The 22,422-nt window shown below is 40.5% G+C and overlaps 1 protein-coding gene across 1 annotated transcript in view; it reads right to left on the reverse strand.

The window, feature by feature from the left end:
* The window catches only part of LOC139761818 (ras GTPase-activating protein 3-like), a 115,842-nt gene extending 95,804 nt beyond the window's left edge, over positions 1-20,038 (reverse strand). The window contains exon 1 of the mRNA XM_071686312.1: positions 19,796-20,038. Within this exon, the coding sequence (XP_071542413.1) occupies positions 19,796-19,912 (117 nt within the window). The 5' untranslated portion in view covers positions 19,913-20,038. The remainder of the gene's footprint in view (positions 1-19,795) is intronic.
* Between the last annotated feature and the right edge of the window lie 2,384 nt (positions 20,039-22,422).

A 22,422-nucleotide genomic window follows, 5' to 3' on the forward strand; every position in this document is an offset into this window, starting at 1 on the left:
TTGGCCGTATTCCATTGCCACTTCTGATGTTGAAAATAAAAAGAGACCTATTCACACATATGTAGAGATGGGGCAACTCAATGACATAAACATCTTTATGCATTATAGGGACTGGCAGAAGTATTTCTATTCAGTTACAAAAACAGCAGAAAAATACAATACCACTGGAATACAGTTACATGTATACTGGATTATAATATAACTATACAATACAGGTAGGTCAGGATATAAAACAAGATAACTATCCCTGGGGATAGGTGAGAAAGAATACTTCCCACGCATTCCTCATGTGTCATAGAAGGCGACTAAAGGGGACGGGAGCGGGAGGGGGGCTAGAAACCCTCCCCTCCTTGTATTTAACTTTCTAAACGGGAAACAGAAGGAAGAGTCACACGGGGAGTGCTCATCCTCCTCGAAGGCTCAGATCGGGGTGTCTAAATGTGTATGGATGTAACCAAGATGAGAAAAAAGGAGATAGGTCGTATGTTTGAGGAAAGGTATCTGGATGTTTTGGCTCTAAGTGAAACGAAGCTCAAGGGTAAAGGGGAAGAGTGGTTTGGGAGTGTCTTGGGAGTAAAGTCAGGGGTTAGTGAGAGGACAAGAGCAAGGGAAGGAGTAGCACTACTCCTGAAACAGGAGTTCTGGGAGTATGTGATAGCGTAAGAAAGTAAACTCTAGATTGATATGGGTAAAACTGAAAGTGGATGGAGAGAGATGGGTGATTATTGGTGCATATGCACCTGGGCATGAGAAGAAAGATCATGAGAGGCAAGTGTTTTGGGAGCAGCTGAGCGAGTGTTAGCAGTTTTGATGCACGAGACTGGGTTATAGTGATGGGTGACTTGAATGCAAAGGTGAGTAATGTGGCAATTGAGGGAATAATTGGTGTACATGGGGTGTTCAGTGTTGTAAATGGAAATGGTGAAGAGATTGTAGATTTATGTGCTGAAAAAGGACAGGTGATTGGGAATACCTGGTTTAAAAAGAGATATACATAAGTATATGTATGTAAGTAGGAGAGATGGCCAGAGAGCATTATTGGATTACGTTTTAATTGATAGGCACGCGAAAGAGAGACTTTTGGATGTAAATGTGCTGAGAGGTGCAACTGGAGGGATGTCTGATCATTATCGTGCAGAGGCGAAGGTGAAGATTTGTAGAGGTTTTCAGAAAAGAAAAAAAGATGTTGGGGTGAAAAGAGTGGTAGGAGCGAGCGAGCTTGGGAAGGAGACTTGTGTGAGGTAGTACCAAGAGAGACTGAGTACAGAATGGAAAAAGGTGAGAACAAAGGATGTAAGGGGAGTTGGGGAGGAATGGGATGTATTTCGGGGAGCAGTGATGGCTTGTGCAAAAGATGCTTGTGGCATGAGAAGCGTGGGAGGTGGGCAGACTAGAAAGGGTAGTGAGTGGTGGGATGAAGAAGTAAGAGTATTAGTGAAAGAGAAGAGAGAGGCATTTGGACGATTTTTGCAGGCAAATAATACAAATGAGTGGGAGATGTATAAAAGAAAGAGGCAGGAGGTCAAGAGAAAGGTGCAAGAGGTGAAAAAGAGGGCAAATGAGAGTTGGGGTGAGAGAGTATCATTAAATTTTAGGAAGACTAAAAAGATGTTTTCGAAGGAGGTAAATAAAATACGTAAGTCAAGGGAACAAATGTGAACATCAGTGAAGGGGGCTAATGGGGAGGTGATAACAAGTAGTGGTGATGTGAGAAGAGATGGAGTGAGTATTTTGAAGGTTTGTTGAATGTGTTTGATGATAAGAGTGGCAGATATGGGGTGTTTTGGTCGAGGTGGTGTACAAAGTGAGAGGGTTATGGAGAATGATTTGGTAAACAGGGAAGAGGTAGTAAAAGCTTTGCGGAAGATGAAAGCTGGCAAGGCAGCGGGTTTGGATGGTATTGCAGAGGAATTTATTAAAAAAGGGGGGACTGTATTGTTGACTGGTTGGTTAGGTTATTTAATGTATGTATGACTCATGGTGAGGTGCCTGAGGATTGGCAGAATGCTTGCATAGTGCCATTGCACAAAGGCAAAGGGGATAAGAGTGAGTGCTCAAATTACAGAGGTATAAGTTTGTTGAGTATTCCTGGTAAATTATATGGGAGGGTATTGATTGAGAGGGTGAAGGCATGTACAGAGCATCAGATTGGGGAAGAGCAGTGTGGTTTCAGAAGTGGTAGAGGATGTGTGGATCAGGTGTTTGCTTTGAAGAATGTATGTGAGAAATATATAGAAAAGCAAATGGATTTGTATGTAGCATTCATGGATCTGGAGAAGGCATATGATAGAGTTGATAGAGATGCTCTATGGAAGTATTAAGAGTATATGGTGTGGGAGGTAAGTTGTTAGAAGCAGTGAAAAGTTTTTATCGAGAATGTAAGGCATGTGTACATGTAGGAAGAGAGGAAAGAGATTGGTTCTCAGTGAATGTTGGTTTGCGGCAGGGGTACGTGATGTCTCCATGGTTGTTTAATTTATTTATGGTTGGGGTTGTTAGGGAGGTGAATGCAAGAGTTTTGGAAAGAGGGGCAAGTATGCAGTCTGTTGTGGATGAGAGAGCTAGGAAAGTGAGTCAGCTGTTGTTTGCTGATGATACAGCGCTGGTGGCTGATTCGGGTGAGAAACTGCAGAAGCTGGTGACTGAATTGGTAAAGTTGTGAAAGAAGAAAGCTGAGAGGAAATGTGAATAGGAGCAAGGTTATTAGGTACAGTGGGGATGAGGGACAAGTCAATTCGGAGGTAAGTTTGAACGGAGAAAAACTGGAGGAAGTGAAGTGTTTTAGATAACTGGGAGTGGATTTGGCAGCGGATGGAACCATGGAAGCGGAAGTGAATCATAGGGTGGGGGAGGAGGCGAAAATTCTGGGAGCATTGAAGAATGTGTGGAAATCAAGAACGTTATCTTGGAGAGCAAAAATGGGTATGTTTGAATGAATAGTGGTTCCAACAATGACATATGGTTGCGAGGTATGGGATATAGATAGAGTTGTGCAGAGGACGGTGGATGTGCTGGAAATGAGATGTTTGAAGACAATATGTGGTGTGAGGTGGTTTGATCAAGTACGTAATGAAAGGGTAAGAGAGATATGTGGTCGTAAAATGAGTGTGGTTGAGAGAGCAGAAGAGGGCGTTTTGAAATGGTTTGGTCACATGGAGAGAATGAGTGAGGAAAGACTGACAAAGAGGATATATGTGTCAGAGGTGGAGGGAATGAGGAGAAATGGGAGACCAAATTGGAGGTGGAAAGATGGAGTGAAAAAGATTTTGGGTGATCAGGGCCTGAACATGCAGGAGGGTGAGAGGCGTGAAAGGAATAGAGTGAATTGGAACGATGTGGTATAGCAGGGGTTGACGTGCTGTCAATGGATTGAACCAGGGCATGTGAAGCGTCTGGGGTAAACCATGAATTATGTACATGTGTATATAAGTATATGTCTGTGTGTGCATATACATGTATATGTTGAGATGTATAGGTATGTATATGTGCGTGTGTGGATGTGTATGTATATACATGTGTATGTGGGTGGGTTGGACCATTCTATCGTCTGTTTCCTTGCGCTACCTCGCTAACGCGGGAGACAGCGACAAAGTATAATAAATAAAATAAATAATAATAATAATAACTGCAGAAGCTGGTGACTGAGTTTGGTAAAGTGTGTGAAAGAAGAAAGTTAAGAGTAAATGTGAATAAGAGCAAGGTTATTAGGTACAGTAGGGTTGAAGGTCAAGTCAATTGGGAGGTAAGTTTGAATGGAGAAAAACTGGAGGAAGTAAAGTGTTTTAGATATCTGGGAGTGGATCTGGCAGCCGATGGAACCATGGAAGTGAAGTGAATCATAGGGTGGGGGAGGAGGCGAAAATTCTGGGAGCCTTGAAGAATGTGTGGAAGTCGAGAACATTATCTCAGAAAGCAAAAATGGGTATGTTTGAAGGAATAGTGGTTCCAACAATGTTGTATGGTTGCGAAGCGTGGGCTATGGATAGAGTTGTGCGCAGGAGGATGGATGTGCTGGAAATGAGATGTTTGAGGACAATGTGTGGTGTGAGGTGGTTTGATCGAGTAAGTAATGTAAGGGTAAGAGAGATGTGTGGAAATAAAAAGAGCGTGGTTGAGAGAGCAGAAGAGGGTGTTTTGAAATGGTCTGGGCACATGGAGAGAATGAGTGAGGAAAGATTGACCAAGAGGATATATGTGTCGGAGGTGGAGGGAACGAGGAGAAGTGGGAGACCAAATTGGAGGTGGAAAGATGGAGTGAAAAAGATTGTGAGTGATCGGGGCCTGAACATGCAGGAGGGTGAAAGGCGGGCAAGGAATAGAGTGATGTGGTATACCGGGGTTGACGTGCTGTCAGTGGATTGAATCAGGGCATGTGAAGCGTCTGGGGTAAACCATGGAAAGTTGTGTGGGGCCTGGATGTGGAAAGGGAGCTGTGGTTTCGGGCATTATTGCATGACAGCTAGAGACTGAGTGCGAACGAATGGGGCCTTTGTTGTCTTTTCCTAGTGCTACCTCACACACATGAGGGGGAAGGGGGATGGTATTCCATGTGTGGCGAGGTGGCGATGGGAACGAATAAAGGCAGACAGTATGAATTGTGTGCATGGGTATTTATGTATGTGTCTGTGGGAGAAAATTGAGATGTATAGGTATGTATATTTGCGTGTGTGGACGTGTATGTAAATACATGTGTATGGGGGTGGGTTGGGCCATTTCTTTCATGTTTCCTTGCGCTCCCTCGCAAACGTAGGAGACAGCGACAAAGCAAAATAAATAAATAAATAAATATATATGTATGCGAGTGGATGAGCTGTTCTTCGTCTCTTTCCTGTTGCTACCTTGCTGTTGTGGGAGATGGCAATCAAGTATCATAATGAAAAATAAAAAAAAATGACAATTTATCGTATCATCTAACAAAAAATTGTGTATATTTTGAACTGAAATACATTCACTTATTAGCCTTGCTTACCTGAACAGCAAACATTCTACTGTACCACCCACATTTTCAATATAATTCTTAGAGAATGGATATGAGCAGATGTGGCCTTTCTTCATCTGCTCCTGGTGCTACTTTGCTAATGCGAGAAACCGTGATCAAGTAGGACAAAATATAAAACATTTAATCATGAATTAATCATGAACCTACTAAACAGAAATGTGCAGAAAAATGCATATAATATAATATTTACCATATTCCCTGAGTGACAATGAAAGATTTGAGCACAAGCGATTGTTACCTTATGAGCTAGGAATTCTTTTTTTTTTTTATCTTTTCTAAATATGACGATAATCATTAGTTCATGTATTAGTAAGTTATACCACCCAGAAGAGATCTGTGCATACAAAATATACATGAAATACAGTTTACTGTGTAATTCATTGAGTAATATATTCTAAACTGTACACTGCTGTACCACCCATATTTCTGCTACAGTATTTTTCTTTACATTATCTGTTTATGTATATCTCTGATGCCTGTTCCCACTGGAACTCCCTCAAGGTGGTAGACACAACAATAGTCCCCTTAATCAGTGAACTCAAGTGCTGCTTCTTTGCCCTTTGTGTCTCACCATTAACAGGCAACTGGCAGAGGAAAACTCTAGTGCAGTGTTTACAGACGTTCCTATATAATATTCCTACCAACTTCCACTACATAATGCTCCTGCCTAATGCTCCTACTTACTATTTTTACCTAACGTTTCTCCCTTATGTTTATGCCTAAATGTTTCTATCTTCTGCTTCTGTCTATTCCTCCCATCATTTTGCTAAAAGGCATCACTTGTGCAGAGTGCTCACCTCAGGAAAATTTAGAGTTAAGAAGAATGAGCTATGCGAGTTAAATGTAGTCAAATGTTATGTACGACAAGAAGAGATTGTAAGTTTGTGGACAGAATGCCAGTAGTCCACATATGGAGGAGGCAGAAATAAAAGACAGCTACCTGGGTCAGAGGTGTGCAACTTGACAACCACCAAGTGCTGGTTCACTATGCAGCCGTCACTAGCCTCCGATAATCAGGTGGTTAGTACTAGTAATATACCTCCCTGGTCATTGGCTTCTTACCAACTACTCCCTACTATACTCTACAAAGACACTATCATAACCAATGAGGTAGGAGGTGCTGCTACTGTGAACAGGCACAAAATTGGGGAAGTTTTTCAAGTTTCAGTACCTTTAGTTTTTCTAGAGCATTTAAAGATCACACTGCCTTCTCATGGCAACCTCATGAATACACCATTAGGGATGGAATTGAAGGAAGAGGTGTTGCACAACTTCATCAGGGAAATCTTTTTAAACACAGATAAAAACCTAAAGTGTGCTGGGACCTTTAATTTTTGGACAATTTTGGAGCCTCATTGCCTCTGGAAACAATGCATTGGAGTTGCCCTCTTCCAGTGGCATGTCAAGGGTGAGGGACAATAGGCTAAGAAGCAACACTAGAGTCTACCAGTTATGCCGAGGAGTAAAAGAGACGAGCGATTGAGGGTGATGGTGCTGAGTGTAAATGGGATGACTAGTGAGAGTAAAAGGAAGAAGTTAGAGTTTGGATGTGTTGAGGACTGGGAAGCCACTATCCTTGGGCAGGGTGTAAGGAACGAAAATGGAGATGATGGAGCAAGTTACTGGAGCACATGAAAGGACGAGTGGTATGCACAGGAATGAAAAAAAGAAAAAAAAGATAATCATGGAAGAGGGAAAGAAGGATATGCAATTGTGCTATCACCAAGAGTGAAAGGTGTTACACAGCATGGATAGAATGGATCAAGAAGAGAGTGGGTGAAAGGAAAAATTGGAAGTCATGTATGCATAGGTATGTGTATATGTGCCTGTGAAAATGAAGACTGTACAAGGTAAGGATAAAATGCCATGCATCTGGAAAAATTTGAATGACTTTATGAATGATTTTGAGAATGATAGAAATGTGGTTGTAATGGGTGATATGAATGCAAAAGTGGGAAGTGATGAACTTGAAAAGATAGTTGGTTAATGGGGAGTGTCTGGAGTTGATGAGAATAGAAGTCATCTTGTGGATATTTGTGCTGAGAAGGGTATATTCCTTTGCAAACACCTCTTTTCAGCACAAGATGATCCACAGGTATACATGGATGAGGAACAATGAAAGAAAAGACAAAAAGGCTTTGATTCACTATATGGCAGTGGATGAAAGACAGACAAAGGCCATGCTAGATACTATAGTTGTGAGAGGATTATCTGGAGAGACTAACCATTTTGCAGTTTTTGTGAGGATGAGGATCAGGAAGAAGTCAAGGTATGGTGTAACAAACAAGAGAGAGAGAGGTAAAAGTGCTGGCAAGTGAGATGATGAATTGGAGAAAATGCAGGAAGGATTATGAAAGGATGGTAATTAAAAGCTTAGTTGGAAGTGCAGTGAATGTAGGAATGCAGTCACGTGTGAATGAGGTTTCTAAAAGGTTTAGAAAAAGACTGTCAAAGGTTATAGAATTAGTAGTTGGATACAGGGTCATGAGATAGGAAAAAAAAGGGAATGCATGGTGGATGGAAGAGATTAGAAATGCTGTGGAAGAAAGAAAATGGCATATCACAGATTGCTCGAAAGGAAGGTACCAATGGAAGTTCAGGAAAGGAGGAAGGAAAGACAAAAAATATGTAAGTGGAATGTTAAGAAGCTGATAGAGAAAAGCAAAGAAAGAGTTGATTAAGATTTCTAAAGAACATCGAGTAAAAAGTTTAATGGAAATAAGAAGTTCTATTGAAAGGAGGTGAAAAAGAAAAGAGGTGGATGTAAGATTAGAAACGTTAAGGTGAGAAGTAACAAAGGAGGAAGTGAAAGGAAGATGGAAAGAGTATTTTGAAGAACTGATGAATGTGGGAGAAGAGGAGGCAGCAGTTGCTACATGTATGGGTATGGAGGATGGAAGGAAGAAGATATAAATACAAATCCTACAGCAAAACAGGAGGTAAAAAGGGCAATAATGAGGCTGAAGGTAGGAGAGGCACCTATAAAGGGTGGGATTACAGCTGAAATGATGAAGAATGGAGGAGAAAGTGCGATACAAGTGGATGCATCTCATATGCAATTTAGCATGGAAACAAAAGGTGTGCCCATGGATTGGGTGAAAGCTATTATTATTCCTTTATTCAAAGGAAAAGCCACGGGGGATGCAAGTAGCAATTTTGGGGAACGAGTCTGTTAAGTATACCTGTAAAGTGTACCAAAAAATGTTGATTGATAGAGTGATGGAAATGACTGAATGCAGAATAAGTGAAGAGCAAGGGGGTTTCAGAAAAGGTAGGGTATGTGTGTATCAGATTTTTGTGGTAAAAATGACCGTGTAAAAGAAATTAGCAAAAAGTAAGAAGTTATATGCAGCTTTTATGGATCAGGAGAAGGTGTATGGAAGAGTCGAGCGGAATGATTTATGGAATATGATAAGGATATATAGGACAGAAGAAAAACTGTTAGATGGTGTGAAAGCCATCTATAGAGGAGCATATGCATCTGTAAGAGTGGATGGAGAATTGAGAAAAAGTTTCGGTGTACTTATGGGTTGAGGAGGGCCTGTGTGATGTGACTGCGGCTTTTTAATATGTATATGAATGGAGTGATAAGAGAGATGAAAGCAAAACTAGGGAAACAGGGTGCAGAGATGGAGTGTGGCAGTGATATATGGTGGATAGTGGCAAGCCTGTTTTTGGATGATACCATGTTGTTTGACGAGCGTGAAGAGGAGTTGCAGATGGTTGTAAGCATGTGTTATGATGTGGGTAAGTATAGGCAATTGAAGGTAAATACAAGTAAAAATGAAGTAATGGTGTTTGAAAGGAAACGGAGTTAAAGTTTTTTTTTCATACATATTCACCATTTCCTGCATTTGTAAGGGAGCATTAAGAATAGAGGACTGAGCCTTAGAGGAAATATCCTCACTTGGCCCCTTTCTCCGTTCCTTTTTTTGGAAAATCAAAAGGGGAAGGGGAGGATATCCAGCCCCCACTCCCTCCCCTTTTTGTCACCATCTATGACATGCAGGGAATAAGAGGGATGTATTCTTTCTCCCCTATCCCCAGGGATAAGAGTGAAAGTATATAATTTTATAAAACCAAATAGAGTGAAAGAAGAAAGTTTTTAGTCAAGCTTCATATATGGGGGAGAAAAACTGGAAAAGGTGAGAGAACTTTAGTATTTAAGAGCTGTCTAGGGTAAGTTTGGTGATATGGAAGGAGAGATAAGGGGGAGAGCAGTACAAGGTAAAAGAGTCATTGGGATCCCTTCATAAAATAATGAAGGGTAGAGGTGTAAGTATGGAATTGAAGAGAGGATTAAGGGACAGCACAGTCCTCCCAATCCTGACCTATGCAGCTGAAACATGGATGTAGAACAAGTCAAGAATCCAGCCTGTGGAAATGAGCTCTTTGAGAAGAGCATGTGGTATGACCAGATGGAATGAAGAAAGAAATGAAGTGGTATGGCAGGAAATGCAGATGGAATGAATTGTGGAATGATAGAGTGGGTGAAACATAATACTTTGAGGTGGTTTGGGCAAGTGGAGAGAATGCCAGACAGGGAGTTTACAAGGATAGTGTATGATAGTAGTGCAATTAAAGGGGTGTGAGAAGACCACTGGTGACAAGAGGGTATAGAGTGAAAAAATAATGGAGGGAGAGATGCAGCAATGGAATGCAGCATGAGGTCAAGTTGAGATTCCTTTACCATGGCCACCCCACTTGAAGAAAGTTCCCAGAGGGAATGGGCATAGACAGAACGAATAGATATATTTCATTTTCAGTGCGTGAATGTAAAAAACCCACAAAAGATAATTATGGTGAAAAAACACACATAAAATTACACTCATCCATATCATAATGGATTTAGAACCAAAAGCCAAATTTGCACAAAATAATTCTCAAAAGCTTATGTAAATAGAGGAAATGATATACAGTACTGAACTAAATAATACATTAAACATCACAATGAAAATAATTCATAATACATCATATACAGAAAATAATAGACAGCTACTGTATCTTGAACCAACTCATCACCCAAATCAGACTTTGCAGAAGTCAGCAGGCTGGGGTGTGACAAAACACTGAAATATATGAAAATAGGCCTAAATGTACCAGAATATCACTAAGTGTCATCCATATTGCCAACGTTTTGTTTATAAAAGTTGATAGAACAAATATTGATATAAAAAGAAACTCATATCCAAAGAAAAAAATTATTCTGCCTTGGTATTCTCACCGGATCAGTATCCCAAACATGAATAAACATCTTAAATAATTTAGCAAAGGAAAAAAGGAAAAAATTATTTTATGAACTGAAAGAATGTCATCAAAGAATAAGAAAACAACCAAGACTCAAGTGATGGAAGCCTTATTTCAACCAGGGAGAAATAACGCCAGGCCTAATCATTAATAAGACATACTGAGTGATGAAGATATGATGGTTGACTGCTTTATCGATGAACTACATTTATGTCTTTTTCCAAAACTATATAGGGAATATGTACGGATATACGTCTATGATAGAATCAATAATAAACTATAAGAAATCTGAAAGGCGTGCAAGAAACAGAGTGAATTGGAATGATGTGGGACACAGGGGTATGTGATGCATCCGGAGTAAACCATGGAAAGGTCTATGGGGCCTGGATGTGGATAGGGAGCTGTGGTTTCGATGCATTGCACATGACAGCTTGGGACTGAGTGTGAATGAATGTGGCCTTTTTTGTCTTTCCCTGGTGCTACCTTGCTGCAGGGGGAGGGGGATGCTATTTCCTGTGTGGTGGGGTAGCAAAAGGAATGGATGAAGGCAAGCAAGTATGAATATGTACATGTGTATATATGTATATGTCTGTGTATGTATATGTTGATATGTATATGTATGTATATGTGTGTGTATGGGCATTTATGTATACATATGTATATATGGGTGGATGGGCCATTCTTCATCTGTCTCCTGGTGATACCTCACTGACGTGAGAAACAGCGATTAAGAATAATAAAAAAAATCTGAGATGCATAAAAATGGAAAATGAAAACAATTCAATGGAAATAAGAAACAGACAGACACCACGGACACAGCTTGTTAATACTACATATACAGTAGGTACAATAAACCACACTATAAAAAATCCATGAAAATGAAAAGAAGTTCATCTGTATCAATAATACAGCCATGAAAGTGAATCTGAAAATGATAAAAATGAAACATATCAAAGCTTTCTTATTTCTTTCAAACTTGTTTGCTATTTCCCACATTAGCAAAGTAGCATCAGAAACAGATGAAGAAAACACCTCATTTGCTCGTATCCATTTTCTCGTTGTCATGTGTAACACACCAACACCACAGCTCCCTATCCAAAACCAAGTCTCACAAAGCTATCCATGGTTTAACCTGACTGCTTTAGAAGCCTGGTTCAGTCCACTGACAGCATGTCGCCTCCTGTAAATCACATGGCTCCGATTTACTTTACCCTATGCATATTTTTCACCCTCCTGGGGATAAGGGAGAAAGAAAACTTCCCACATATTCCCTGTACATTGTAGAAGAAAACTATGAATGGCAGATGTGTGTGTGCGTGTGTGGGAGGGGTGCACAGTGGAATGGATAGCCTTCCTTACTTGTATTTCAATTTCCAATGACAGAGTTGATAGAGATGCTCTGTGGAAGGTATTAAGAGTATATGGTGTGAGAGGCAAGTTGCTAGAAGCAGTGAAAAGTTTTTATCAAGGATGCAAGGCATGAGTACGAGTAGGAAGAGAGGAAAGTGACTGGTTCTCAGTGAATGTCAGTTTGTGGCAGGGGTGCGTGATGTCTCCATGGTTTTTTAATCTGTTTATGGATGGGGTTGTTAGGGAGGTGAATGCAAGAGTTTTGGAAAGAGGGGCAAGTATGAAGTCTGTTGTGGATGAGAGGGCTTGGGAAGTGAGTCAGTTGTTGTTCGCTGATGATACAGTGCTAGTGGCTGATTCGGATGAGAAACTGCAGAAGCTGGTGACTGAGTTTGGTAAGGTGTGTGAAAGAAGAAAGCTGAGAGGAAATGTGAATAAGAGCAAGGTTATTAGGTACAGTAGGGTTGAGGGACAAGTCAACTGGGAGGTAAGTTTGAATGGAGAATAACTGGAGGAAATGAAGTGTTATAGATATCTGGGAGTGGATTTGGCAGCGGATGGAACCATGGAAGTGGTAGTGAGTCACCGGGTTGGGGAGGGGGCAAAGGTTCTGGGACCGTTGAAGAATGTGTGGAAAGCAAAAACATTATCTCAGAAAGCAAAAATGGGTATGTTTGAGGAATAGTGGTTCCAACAATGTTATATGATTGCGAGGTGTGGGTTATAGATAGAGTTGTGCGGAGGAGGGTGGATGTGTTGGAAATAAAATGTTTGGGGACAATAAGTGGTGTGAGGTGGTTTGATCGAGTACGTAATGAAAGAGTAAGAGAGATGTGTGGTAATAAAAAGAGTGTGGTTGAGAGAGCACAAGAGGGTGTACTGAAATGGTTTGGTCACATGGTGACAATGAGTGAGGAAAGACTGACAAAGAGGATATATGAGTCAGAGGTAGAGGGAACAAGGAGAAGTGGGAGACCAAACTGGAGTTGGAAGGATGAAGTGAAAAAGATTTTGAGCAATCGAGGCATGAAGATGCAGGAGGATGAAAGGTATGCAAGGAATAGAGTGAATTGGTACAATGTGGTACACCAGGGTTGACGTGCTGTCGATTGATTGAACCAGGGTATGTGAAGCGTCTGGGGTAAACCATGGAAAGTTTTGTGGGGCCTGGATGTGGGAAGGGAGCTGTGGTTTCGGTCCATTATACATGACAGCTAGAGACTGAGTGTGAATGAATGTGGCCTTTGTTATCTTTTCCTAGCACTGTCCTCGCATGCGTGTGGGGGGGAGGGGGGTGTTATTTCATGTGTGGCAGGGTGGAGACGGGAATGAATAAATACAGCAAGTAAGAATTATGTACATGTGTATGCATATATATATATATATATATATATATATATATATATATATATATATATATATATATATATATATATATTCATTTATTTTGCTTTGTCGCTGTCTCACGCGTTTGCGAGGTAGCGCAAGGAAACAGACGAAAGAAATGGCCCAACCCACCTCCATACACATGTATATACATGCACGTCCACACACGCAAATATACATACCTATACATCTCAATGTACACATATATATACACAGACACATACATATATACACATGCACACAATTCACACTGTCTGCCTTTATTCATTCCCATCGCCACCTCGCCACACATGGAATAACATCCCCCTCCCCCCTCATGTGTGCAAGGTAGCGCTAGGAAAAGACAACAAAGGCCCCATTTGTTCACACTCAGTCTCTAGCTGTCATGCAATAATGCCCAAAACCACAGCTCCCTTTCCACATCCAGGCCCCACACAACTTTCCATGGTTTACCCCAGACGCTTCACATGCCCTAATTCAATCCATTGACAGCACGTCGACCCCAGTATACCACATCGATCCAATTCACTCTATTCCTTGCCTGCCTTTCACCCTCCTGCATGTTCAGGCCAAGATCACTCACAATCTTTTTCACTCCATCTTTCCACCTCCAATTTGGTCTCCCACTTCTCCTCGTTCCCTCCACTTCCGACACATATATCCTCTTGGTCAATCTCTCCTCACTCATTCTCTCCATGTGCCCAAACCATTTCAAAACACCCTCTTCTGCTCTCTCAACCACGCTCTTTTTCTTTCCACACATCTCTCTTACCCTTACATTACTTACTCAATCAAACCACCTCACACCACATATTGTCCTCAAACATCTCATTTCCAGCACATCCATCCTCCTGCGCACAACTCTATCCATAGCCCACGCCTCGCAACCATACAACATTGTTAGAACCACTATTCCTTCAAACATACCCATTTTTGCTTTCCGAGATAATGTTCTCGACTTCCACACATTCTTCAAAGCTCCCAGGATTTTTGCCCCCTCCCCCACCCTATGATTCACTTCCGCTTCCATGGTTCCATCCACTGCCAGATCCACTCCCAGATATCTAAAACACTTTACTTCCTCCAGTTTTTCTCCATTCAAACTTACCTCCCAATTGACTTGACCCTCAACCCTACTGTACCTAATAACCTTGCTCTTATTCACATTTACTCTTAACTTTCTTCTTTCACACACTTTACCGAACTCAGTCACCAGCTTCTGCAGTTTCTCACATGAATCAGCCACCAGCGCTGTATCATCAGCGAACAACAACTGACTCACTTCCCAAGCTCTCTCATCCCAACAGACTCCATACTTGCCCCTCTTTCCAAAACTCTTGCATTTACCTCCCTAACAACCCCATCCATAAACAAATCAAACAACCATGGACACATCACAAACTCCTGCCACAAACCTACATTCACTGAGAACCAATCACTTTCCTCTCTTCCTACATATACACATGCCTTACATCCTCAATAAACACTTTTCACTGCTTCTAACAACTTGCCTCCCACACCATATATTCTTAATACCTTCCACAGAGCATCTCTATCAACTCTATCATATGCCTTCTCCAGATCCATAAATGCTACATACAAATCCATTTGCTTTTCTAAGTATTTCTCACATACAGTCTTCAAAGCAAACACCTGATCCACACATCCTCTACCACTTCTGAAACCACACTGCTCTTCCCCAATCTGATGCTCTGTACATGCCTACACTCTCTCAATCAATACCCTCCCATATAATTTACCAGGAATACTCAACAAACTTATACCTCTGTATTTTGAGCACTCACTCTTATCCCCTTTGCCTCTGTACAATGGCACTATGCACACATTCCACCAATCCTCAGGCACCTCACCATGAATCATACATACATTAAATAACCTTGCCAACCAGTCAACAATACAGTCACCCCCTTTTTTTAATAAATTCCACTGCAATACCATCCAAACCTGCTGCCTTGCTGGCTTTCATCTTCTGCAAAGCTTTTACTACCTCTTCTCTGTTTACGAAAACATTTTCCCTAACCCTCTCACTTTGCACACCACCTCGACCCAAACACCCTATATCTGCCACTCTATCATCAAACACACTCAACAAACCTTCAAAATACTCACTCCATCTCCTTCTCACATCACCACTACTTGTTATCACCTCCCCATTAGCCCCCTTCACTGTAGTTCCCATTTGCTCCCTTGTCTTATGCAGTTTATTTACCTCCTTCCTTATTCATTTATATATCTATTTTGCTTTGTTATAAATACCCCAAGAGTGCTGTGAGAGATTGATTGTTGCAGTTGGCAGCACCAAGACAGGTAGTGTGATTTTCTCTTGCCCATAACTTGTACATTCATAGCCACTGTAATGCATTACATTGATATTTTTGTTTAACTGATCTTGGGCTGTCCTTATATACATATTTCGCCAAAGTAAAGTGTAATAGTTCGTTGTCTGACGGAGAATTGCGCCCTGACTGCATCTTATTTTGCCAACAATAACTATCATTATTGAGTTATTGAGTAAGAGTAGAGGAAAAGATTCCTGGTTTGAAAAGTTACCTGGATTGTGATAACGTAACTTTTTGTGCCCTGTAAAGTAATCTATTTCTTTTCTATTATTTGTTTCTTTTAATGTAAATAGTTTAAATCCCCATCTTTAATTTGATCCCTTAGCTTTGGAGCTGGTTTGTGAGTTTGGGAGAGTATGTGAAAGAAGAGAGTTGACACTAAATAAGAATAAAAGGAAAGGTACTTAGATAAAATAGGAAGAAGTAAAGGGTTTTTGATACCTGAAAGTGGACATGACAACAAACAGAATTATGGAAGCTGAAGTGAGCCATACACTGGGGGATACAGTGAAGGTCCTAGGCACACTAAAGAATGTGTGGAAAGAGAAGTCACCGTCTGTGAAGACAAAGATGGTTATGTTTGATGGTATACTATCTCATCAGCATTGTATGGATATAAGGAGTGTGCCCTAGCTGACAAAGCATGGAAGAAGGGGAATGTGTTGGAAATGAAATATTTGGGGACAATATGTGGTGGAGGGATGGTTGATCAAATAAGAAATGATAGGTTAAAGAGATGTGTAATGGTAAGAAAAGTATGCATAAGATAGCTAATAAGGATATCAGAAATGGTTGGGACATAAAAAGTGAGTGTGGTGAGGCTGTATAGGAAGGCATATGTGTTAGAATTAGGGATAAGAATAAGGACATCAAACCGGAGATGAAAGGATAGAGTGAAAGAAGATTTGAGGGATCAGGGCCTGACTGCGTAGGAAGGTGCGAGGTATGCACAAGACAGAGTGAATCAGAAAGATGTGTACATACCAGTCAATGTGCTATCAATAGGCTGAACCAGACTCTTGCCAGGAGACGAGTGAGATTTCAAAGAAAGGCATCATGAATTGGTATTCAATGATTCAAAAACAACAATTAAAGATAACTGACCCAACAGACTTCTTCCAAAACAGTAATACCCAAGATTACACTTAGCAGATATCACAACCTCAAAACAAGATTTCAAGAGGGTCATTGGAAGCATGCCTTTGCGCTAAGCACTAGGCTTGGAATCTTGGAACTTAGTCTTCATAAAATAAATGTAAGAAATCTTTAGCATATGCCCTCTATATCGTCTGAAGAAAATGCTAAAGATTCTTGCATCATTGATGAGAATCTGAAACTGACCCACACTGCCCAACTCCACAAAGGCAGAAACAAGGTAGCCCAAAAAAATCCTGTCCTACTGCATTAAAATTGCATATAAAAATTTTAAAACAAGTCCTAAGAGGCAAGTTGACAAAATTTATGGAAGTGATCAATCTACATAAACCATAACAATATGGTTTCAGGGTGGGAAGATTTTTCCTCTCTCAGTTGCTTGAGAACTATGATAAGACTATTGAAGCTATGTAAAACAAAGAAAACACTGATGTGATTTATGCAGACTTTGCAAAAACATTTGACAAATGTGACCATGGTTTAATAGAACACAAAATGAGAAAGAAATTGGGAGGTGGATATACAACTTCTTAGCCAAGAGATCACAACACATAGTTGTAAACCATAACAGCTCCAGTGCCTCCATGGTAAAAAGCCTTGCCCCCTAAGGAACTATACTTGCACCCATGCTGTTCCTCATTCTTAATATCTGTCATTGACGCAAACATAATCCAGAGTATGAAAATTACATCAATAGAAGATATCAAAAGGCTACAGAAAGACATAATCAAATCTTTAACTGAGTAACCAAGAACAATATGCCTTTCAATGAACACAAGTTTCAACTTCTCCAATAAGGAAAAAATGAAATTACAAACAGAGAATACTGGACAGACACTGGTGCTGTCATAAACCAGCTGAATAATGTGAAAGACCTCAGAGTAATAATGTCTTATGACCTAACCTTCTGGGAACACAGCAGAAGGATGGCAGGCTGGATCCTTCAGACTTTCAAGACGAGGGAAGAAACAAAGCTGTTGATATCATTCAAAGCACTAATTCTTTCACAAATTGAATATTTGTTGTGTCCTACTATCACCCCATGATGTGGGTAAAATTATGGAATTAGAAAATGTTCAGAGACCTTTCACAGCCCATTTTAATTTGGTACAGGAATCAATTACAGGAAATGGCTGAAATCTTTGTGGCTATACTCCCTGAAGTGCAAACAGGAGAAGCATATCATTATCTTTACCTGGAAATCCTAGAAAGTATGGTTCCCAACTTACATTTGGAAATAACATCCTACTGGCACAACAGACATGGAAGACTTTGTAAAATATTACCTCTGAAATCCAAAGGTGTGATATAAACAAGAGAGAACACAAACATCCAGGGCCCTTGCAGGATACCATCAGAAACAAATTAGGATGCATGGTTGAGAAGTTTAAGAGTGTACTGGACAAGTACCTACAAAGTGTACCAGACCAGCCAGGCTGTGGGGGCGATGCAGATCTGAGGGCTGCAGCTTCCAAAAGCTTGGTCGACCAACGACCAAATCCAACACCTTGAGCTGTGGAGGTGAAGACCTATGAAGACTGCAATAGGTATGCACTAGGTATATACCAGGGAATGTGAGCTGGTCAAGGGAAACCACAGTAAGGTCAGTAGGGTATTGCAGAGGATGATGACTGGTTTCAGAGAAAGATAAAAGACAGCTGGAGAGTTGATATGAGCAAATGAGGCTAATTTATCATTTGCTCCTGGTACAACATTGCCATGTGAGCAAAAGCAAAGGAATATGAATATATCCACATATACTTTTCCATCATGAGGAAGAAAATTATTTAACTATTGTTGCTGTGTGTCAGCTTGATGTTATATAAATCAAAATGGCTACACAGTAATGACATCTTTTTAATACAATGAAATATCATATGCACAAAATATTTTCCATCAACAATGCTGTCTATCTATATCTCTGATGCTTGTTCTTTAAGGTAACTCCCTCAAGGGGGTGGCCACAACAAAAGTCTCCATAACTGGTGAACTCAAGTGCTGCTTCTTAGCCTTTAGTGCCTCAACCTTAACAGGCCACTGGCAGAGGGCAACTCTAACGCAGAGTTTTTAAAGGCTCCTACCTAATGTTCCCATCAATTACTATTAACTAATGTGTCTACCTAAAGTTCCAACATACTAACTCTACTTATTACTCCCAGCTAATGTTCCTAACTACTACTTCTACCTACTGTTTCTACCTACTACTTCTATCTACTGATCCTACCACTTTAACAAAAGGCAAGGCTAGTGCATAGCACTCAGTGCAAAAAAAAATCTAGAGTAAGGAAAATGAGTTGTGTGAGTCAACTGTTTGTCAAGTGTTATGTGTGACAAGAAAAGATTGCATGTTTGTGGATAGAATGCCAGCAGTCCACATGTGGGTGAGGCAGAAAGAAAAGACATCCACCTGGGTCAAAGGAGTGCAACTTATATGAATCTTCCCTATAATGGGTGGAATGAAAGAAAAACCAATGTCTTATGGTAAATCATCAATATGCTTATGGTGTTACATAAAAAGAAAACATGTTTACAGAACAGATAACTTAAATATTTACATAACAAAATTATAGAAGAAATCTCTGTGCACATCAGTATGGTGGCATGGGGTGGGTGTTTGCTGCCACTGTCAAACCCTCTTTTGTATACAATGATGGCAGTACATTTGATGTGCCATTCATTTAAAATTCTTTAAGGGTGTCATCAAATACCTGCAATGATGGCAATATTTTCTGTGGCCTCAAAGAAAAGTTAAAATTTGACATTTTTGGAAATTCACTTGACTGCATTCAACAGTGCATCCAACTGGTTAAAGGGATTTATCATACATAAAAACAAAATGAAGGGAACAACAAGTTATACAGGATCATGAAACTAAATGTAGAACTCTCATATCATGAGACTATTCATGCTACACCTGTATGAATAAGATGGTAGACATAAAGTTGGGATATTCAGTAAAGTGAACAATTTCAAACCAGAAAAGGATTAGGACATTCTAAACTTAATATTCATACAAAAAGACAACAAATATGGAGATAACTGAAAAGCAAGAGGGAAAAAATGTGGAAAATGTAAAAGTGTAGAACAAAATATATTAAGAAGGTACAAGGGTGATCCCAAAGTAGTTAAACAAAGATAAAAGGTGTGCAAGGGTGATTTTCTGAAGAAATGTAATCACTAGAGAGTTTTGGGGTTAATCTGCCAAGAACAGGTGGAAATATTAACTTATAAAAAAATCAAGGTTTTTCTGAGTGTAGCTACAAACAAGAACATTATAATCTATTCCCAGTTATGTCACCTGGACTTCAGAGTCTGCATCCACTGGCATGATGGGAAACCATTGGTCTTTGCTATGGTATTTGTGCAAGTCATCCTTCTTGATCGACACCTTTCCCATAATTCTGTCTGTCTTCATTGGTCGATCACGATCATACAGATAAAATGAGAGGTACCGAAACTCTCGTGGAATATCAAACTGGAATTCCTCACCAAAGAAGGCTGAAAGGCTGAAATTATATGATTTATTCAGTTTTCTGTTGGAAAGCAGCACACAACAAAATCATCCTACTACTTTTAAGATTCATACTTGTGTAATTACAATTCAAGAATGAAAAACAGTTAAAAAGGTTAACAGAAACATAACATTTATAAAAAAGATAGAAAAGGGATATCTTGAAGAATGGAAAACTTTTTTCTACTCAGGACATTGTTCAGCATAGGAGTCAGAAACTTTTAATCCCCTCCATTCTAGTAACGTCAATACTTGTCACCCTTATCAACTACCAAATCAGTAACAGCAGCCTACACCTCAGTCTGGGTCCACCTTCCTGCCAATCAGCAATCACCACTCTGCAGTGATGTCATTGTTCCAATGGTTGTTATGCTGCCTGCCTCTTAAGTTTTGGAGCATGGACATTATCCTGATAGTAATTTTCATTTTTTTTTTTATTATACTTTGTCGCTGTCTCCCGCGTTTGCGAGGTAGCGCAAGGAAACAGACAAAAGAAATGGCCCAACCCCCCCCCATACACATGTATATCAATACGTCCACACACGCAAATATGCATACCTACACAACTTTCCATGGTTTACCCCAGACGCTTCACATGCCCTAATTCAATCCATTGACAGCACGTCGACCCCAGTATACCACATCGATCCAATTCACTCTATTCCTTGCCTGCCTTTCACCCTCCTGCATGTTCAGGCCCCGATCACTCACAATCTTTTTCACTCCATCTTTCCACCTCCAATTTGGTCTCCCACTTCTCCTCGTTCCCTCCACCTCCGACACATATATCCTCTTGGTCAATCTCTCCTCACTCATTCTCTCCATGTGCCCAAACCATTTCAAAACACCCTCTTCTGCTCTCTCAACCACGCTCTTTTTCTTTCCACACATCTCTCTTACCCTTACATTACTTACTCAATCAAACCACCTCACACCACATATTGTCCTCAAACATCTCATTTCCAGCACATCCATCCTCCTGCGCACAACTCTATCCATAGCCCACGCCTCGCAACCATACAACATTGTTAGAACCACTATTCCTTCAAACATACCCATTTTTGCTTTCCGAGATAATGTTCTCGACTTCCACACATTCTTCAAAGCTCCCAGGATTTTTGCCCCCTCCCCCACCCTATGATTCACTTCCGCTTCCATGGTTCCATCCACTGCCAGATCCACTCCCAGATATCTAAAACACTTTACTTCCTCCAGTTTTTCTCCATTCAAACTTACCTCCCAATCGACTTGACCCTCAACCCTACTGTACCTAATAACCTTGCTCTTATTCACATTTACTCTTAACTTTCTTCTTTCACACACTTTACCAAACTCAGTCACCAGCTTCTGCAGTTTCTCACATGAATCAGCCACCAGCGCTGTATCATCAGCGAACAACAACTGACTCACTTCCCAAGCTCTCTCATCCCCAACAGACTCCATACTTGCCCCTCTTTCCAAAACTCTTGCATTTACCTCCCTAACAACCCCATCCATAAACAAATTAAACAACCATGGAGACATCACAAACTCCTGCCACAAACCTACATTCACTGAGAACCAATCACTTTCCTCTCTTCCTACACATACACATGCCTTACATCCTCAATAAACACTTTTCACTGCTTCTAACAACTTGCCTCCCACACCATATATTCTTAATACCTTCCACAGAGCATCTCTATCAACTCTATCATATGCCTTCTCCAGATCCATAAATGCTACATATAAATCCATTTGCTTTTCTAAGTATTTCTCACATACATTCTTCAAAGCAAACACCTGATCCACACATCCTCTACCACTTCTGAAACCACACTGCTCTTCCCCAATCTGATGCTCTGTACATGCCTACACTCTCTCAATCAATACCCTCCCATATAATTTACCAGGAATACTCAACAAACTTATACCTCTGTATTTTGAGCACTCACTCTTATCCCCTTTGCCTCTGTACAGTGGCACTATGCACACATTCCACCAATCCTCAGGCACCTCACCATGAATCATACATACATTAAATAACCTTACCAACCAGTCAACAATACAGTCACCCCCTTTTTTTAATCAATTCCACTGCAATACCATCCAAACCTGCTGCCTTGCTGGCTTTCATCTTCTGCAAAGCTTTTACTACCTCTTCTCTGTTTACGAAAACATTTTCCCTAACCCTCTCACTTTGCACACCACCTCGACCCAAACACCCTATATCTGCCACTCTATCATCAAACACACTCAACAAACCTTCAAAATACTCACTCCATCTCCTTCTCACATCACCACTACTTGTTATCACCTCCCCATTAGCCCCCTTCACTGTAGTTCCCATTTGCTCCCTTGTCTTATGCAGTTTATTTACCTCCTTCCTTATTATTCATTTATATATCTATTTTGCTTTGTTATAAATACCCCAA

Source organism: Panulirus ornatus, chromosome 3 (genome assembly GCF_036320965.1).
Source record: "Panulirus ornatus isolate Po-2019 chromosome 3, ASM3632096v1, whole genome shotgun sequence".
In the NCBI taxonomy this organism is placed as follows: Eukaryota; Metazoa; Arthropoda; class Malacostraca; order Decapoda; family Palinuridae; genus Panulirus; species Panulirus ornatus.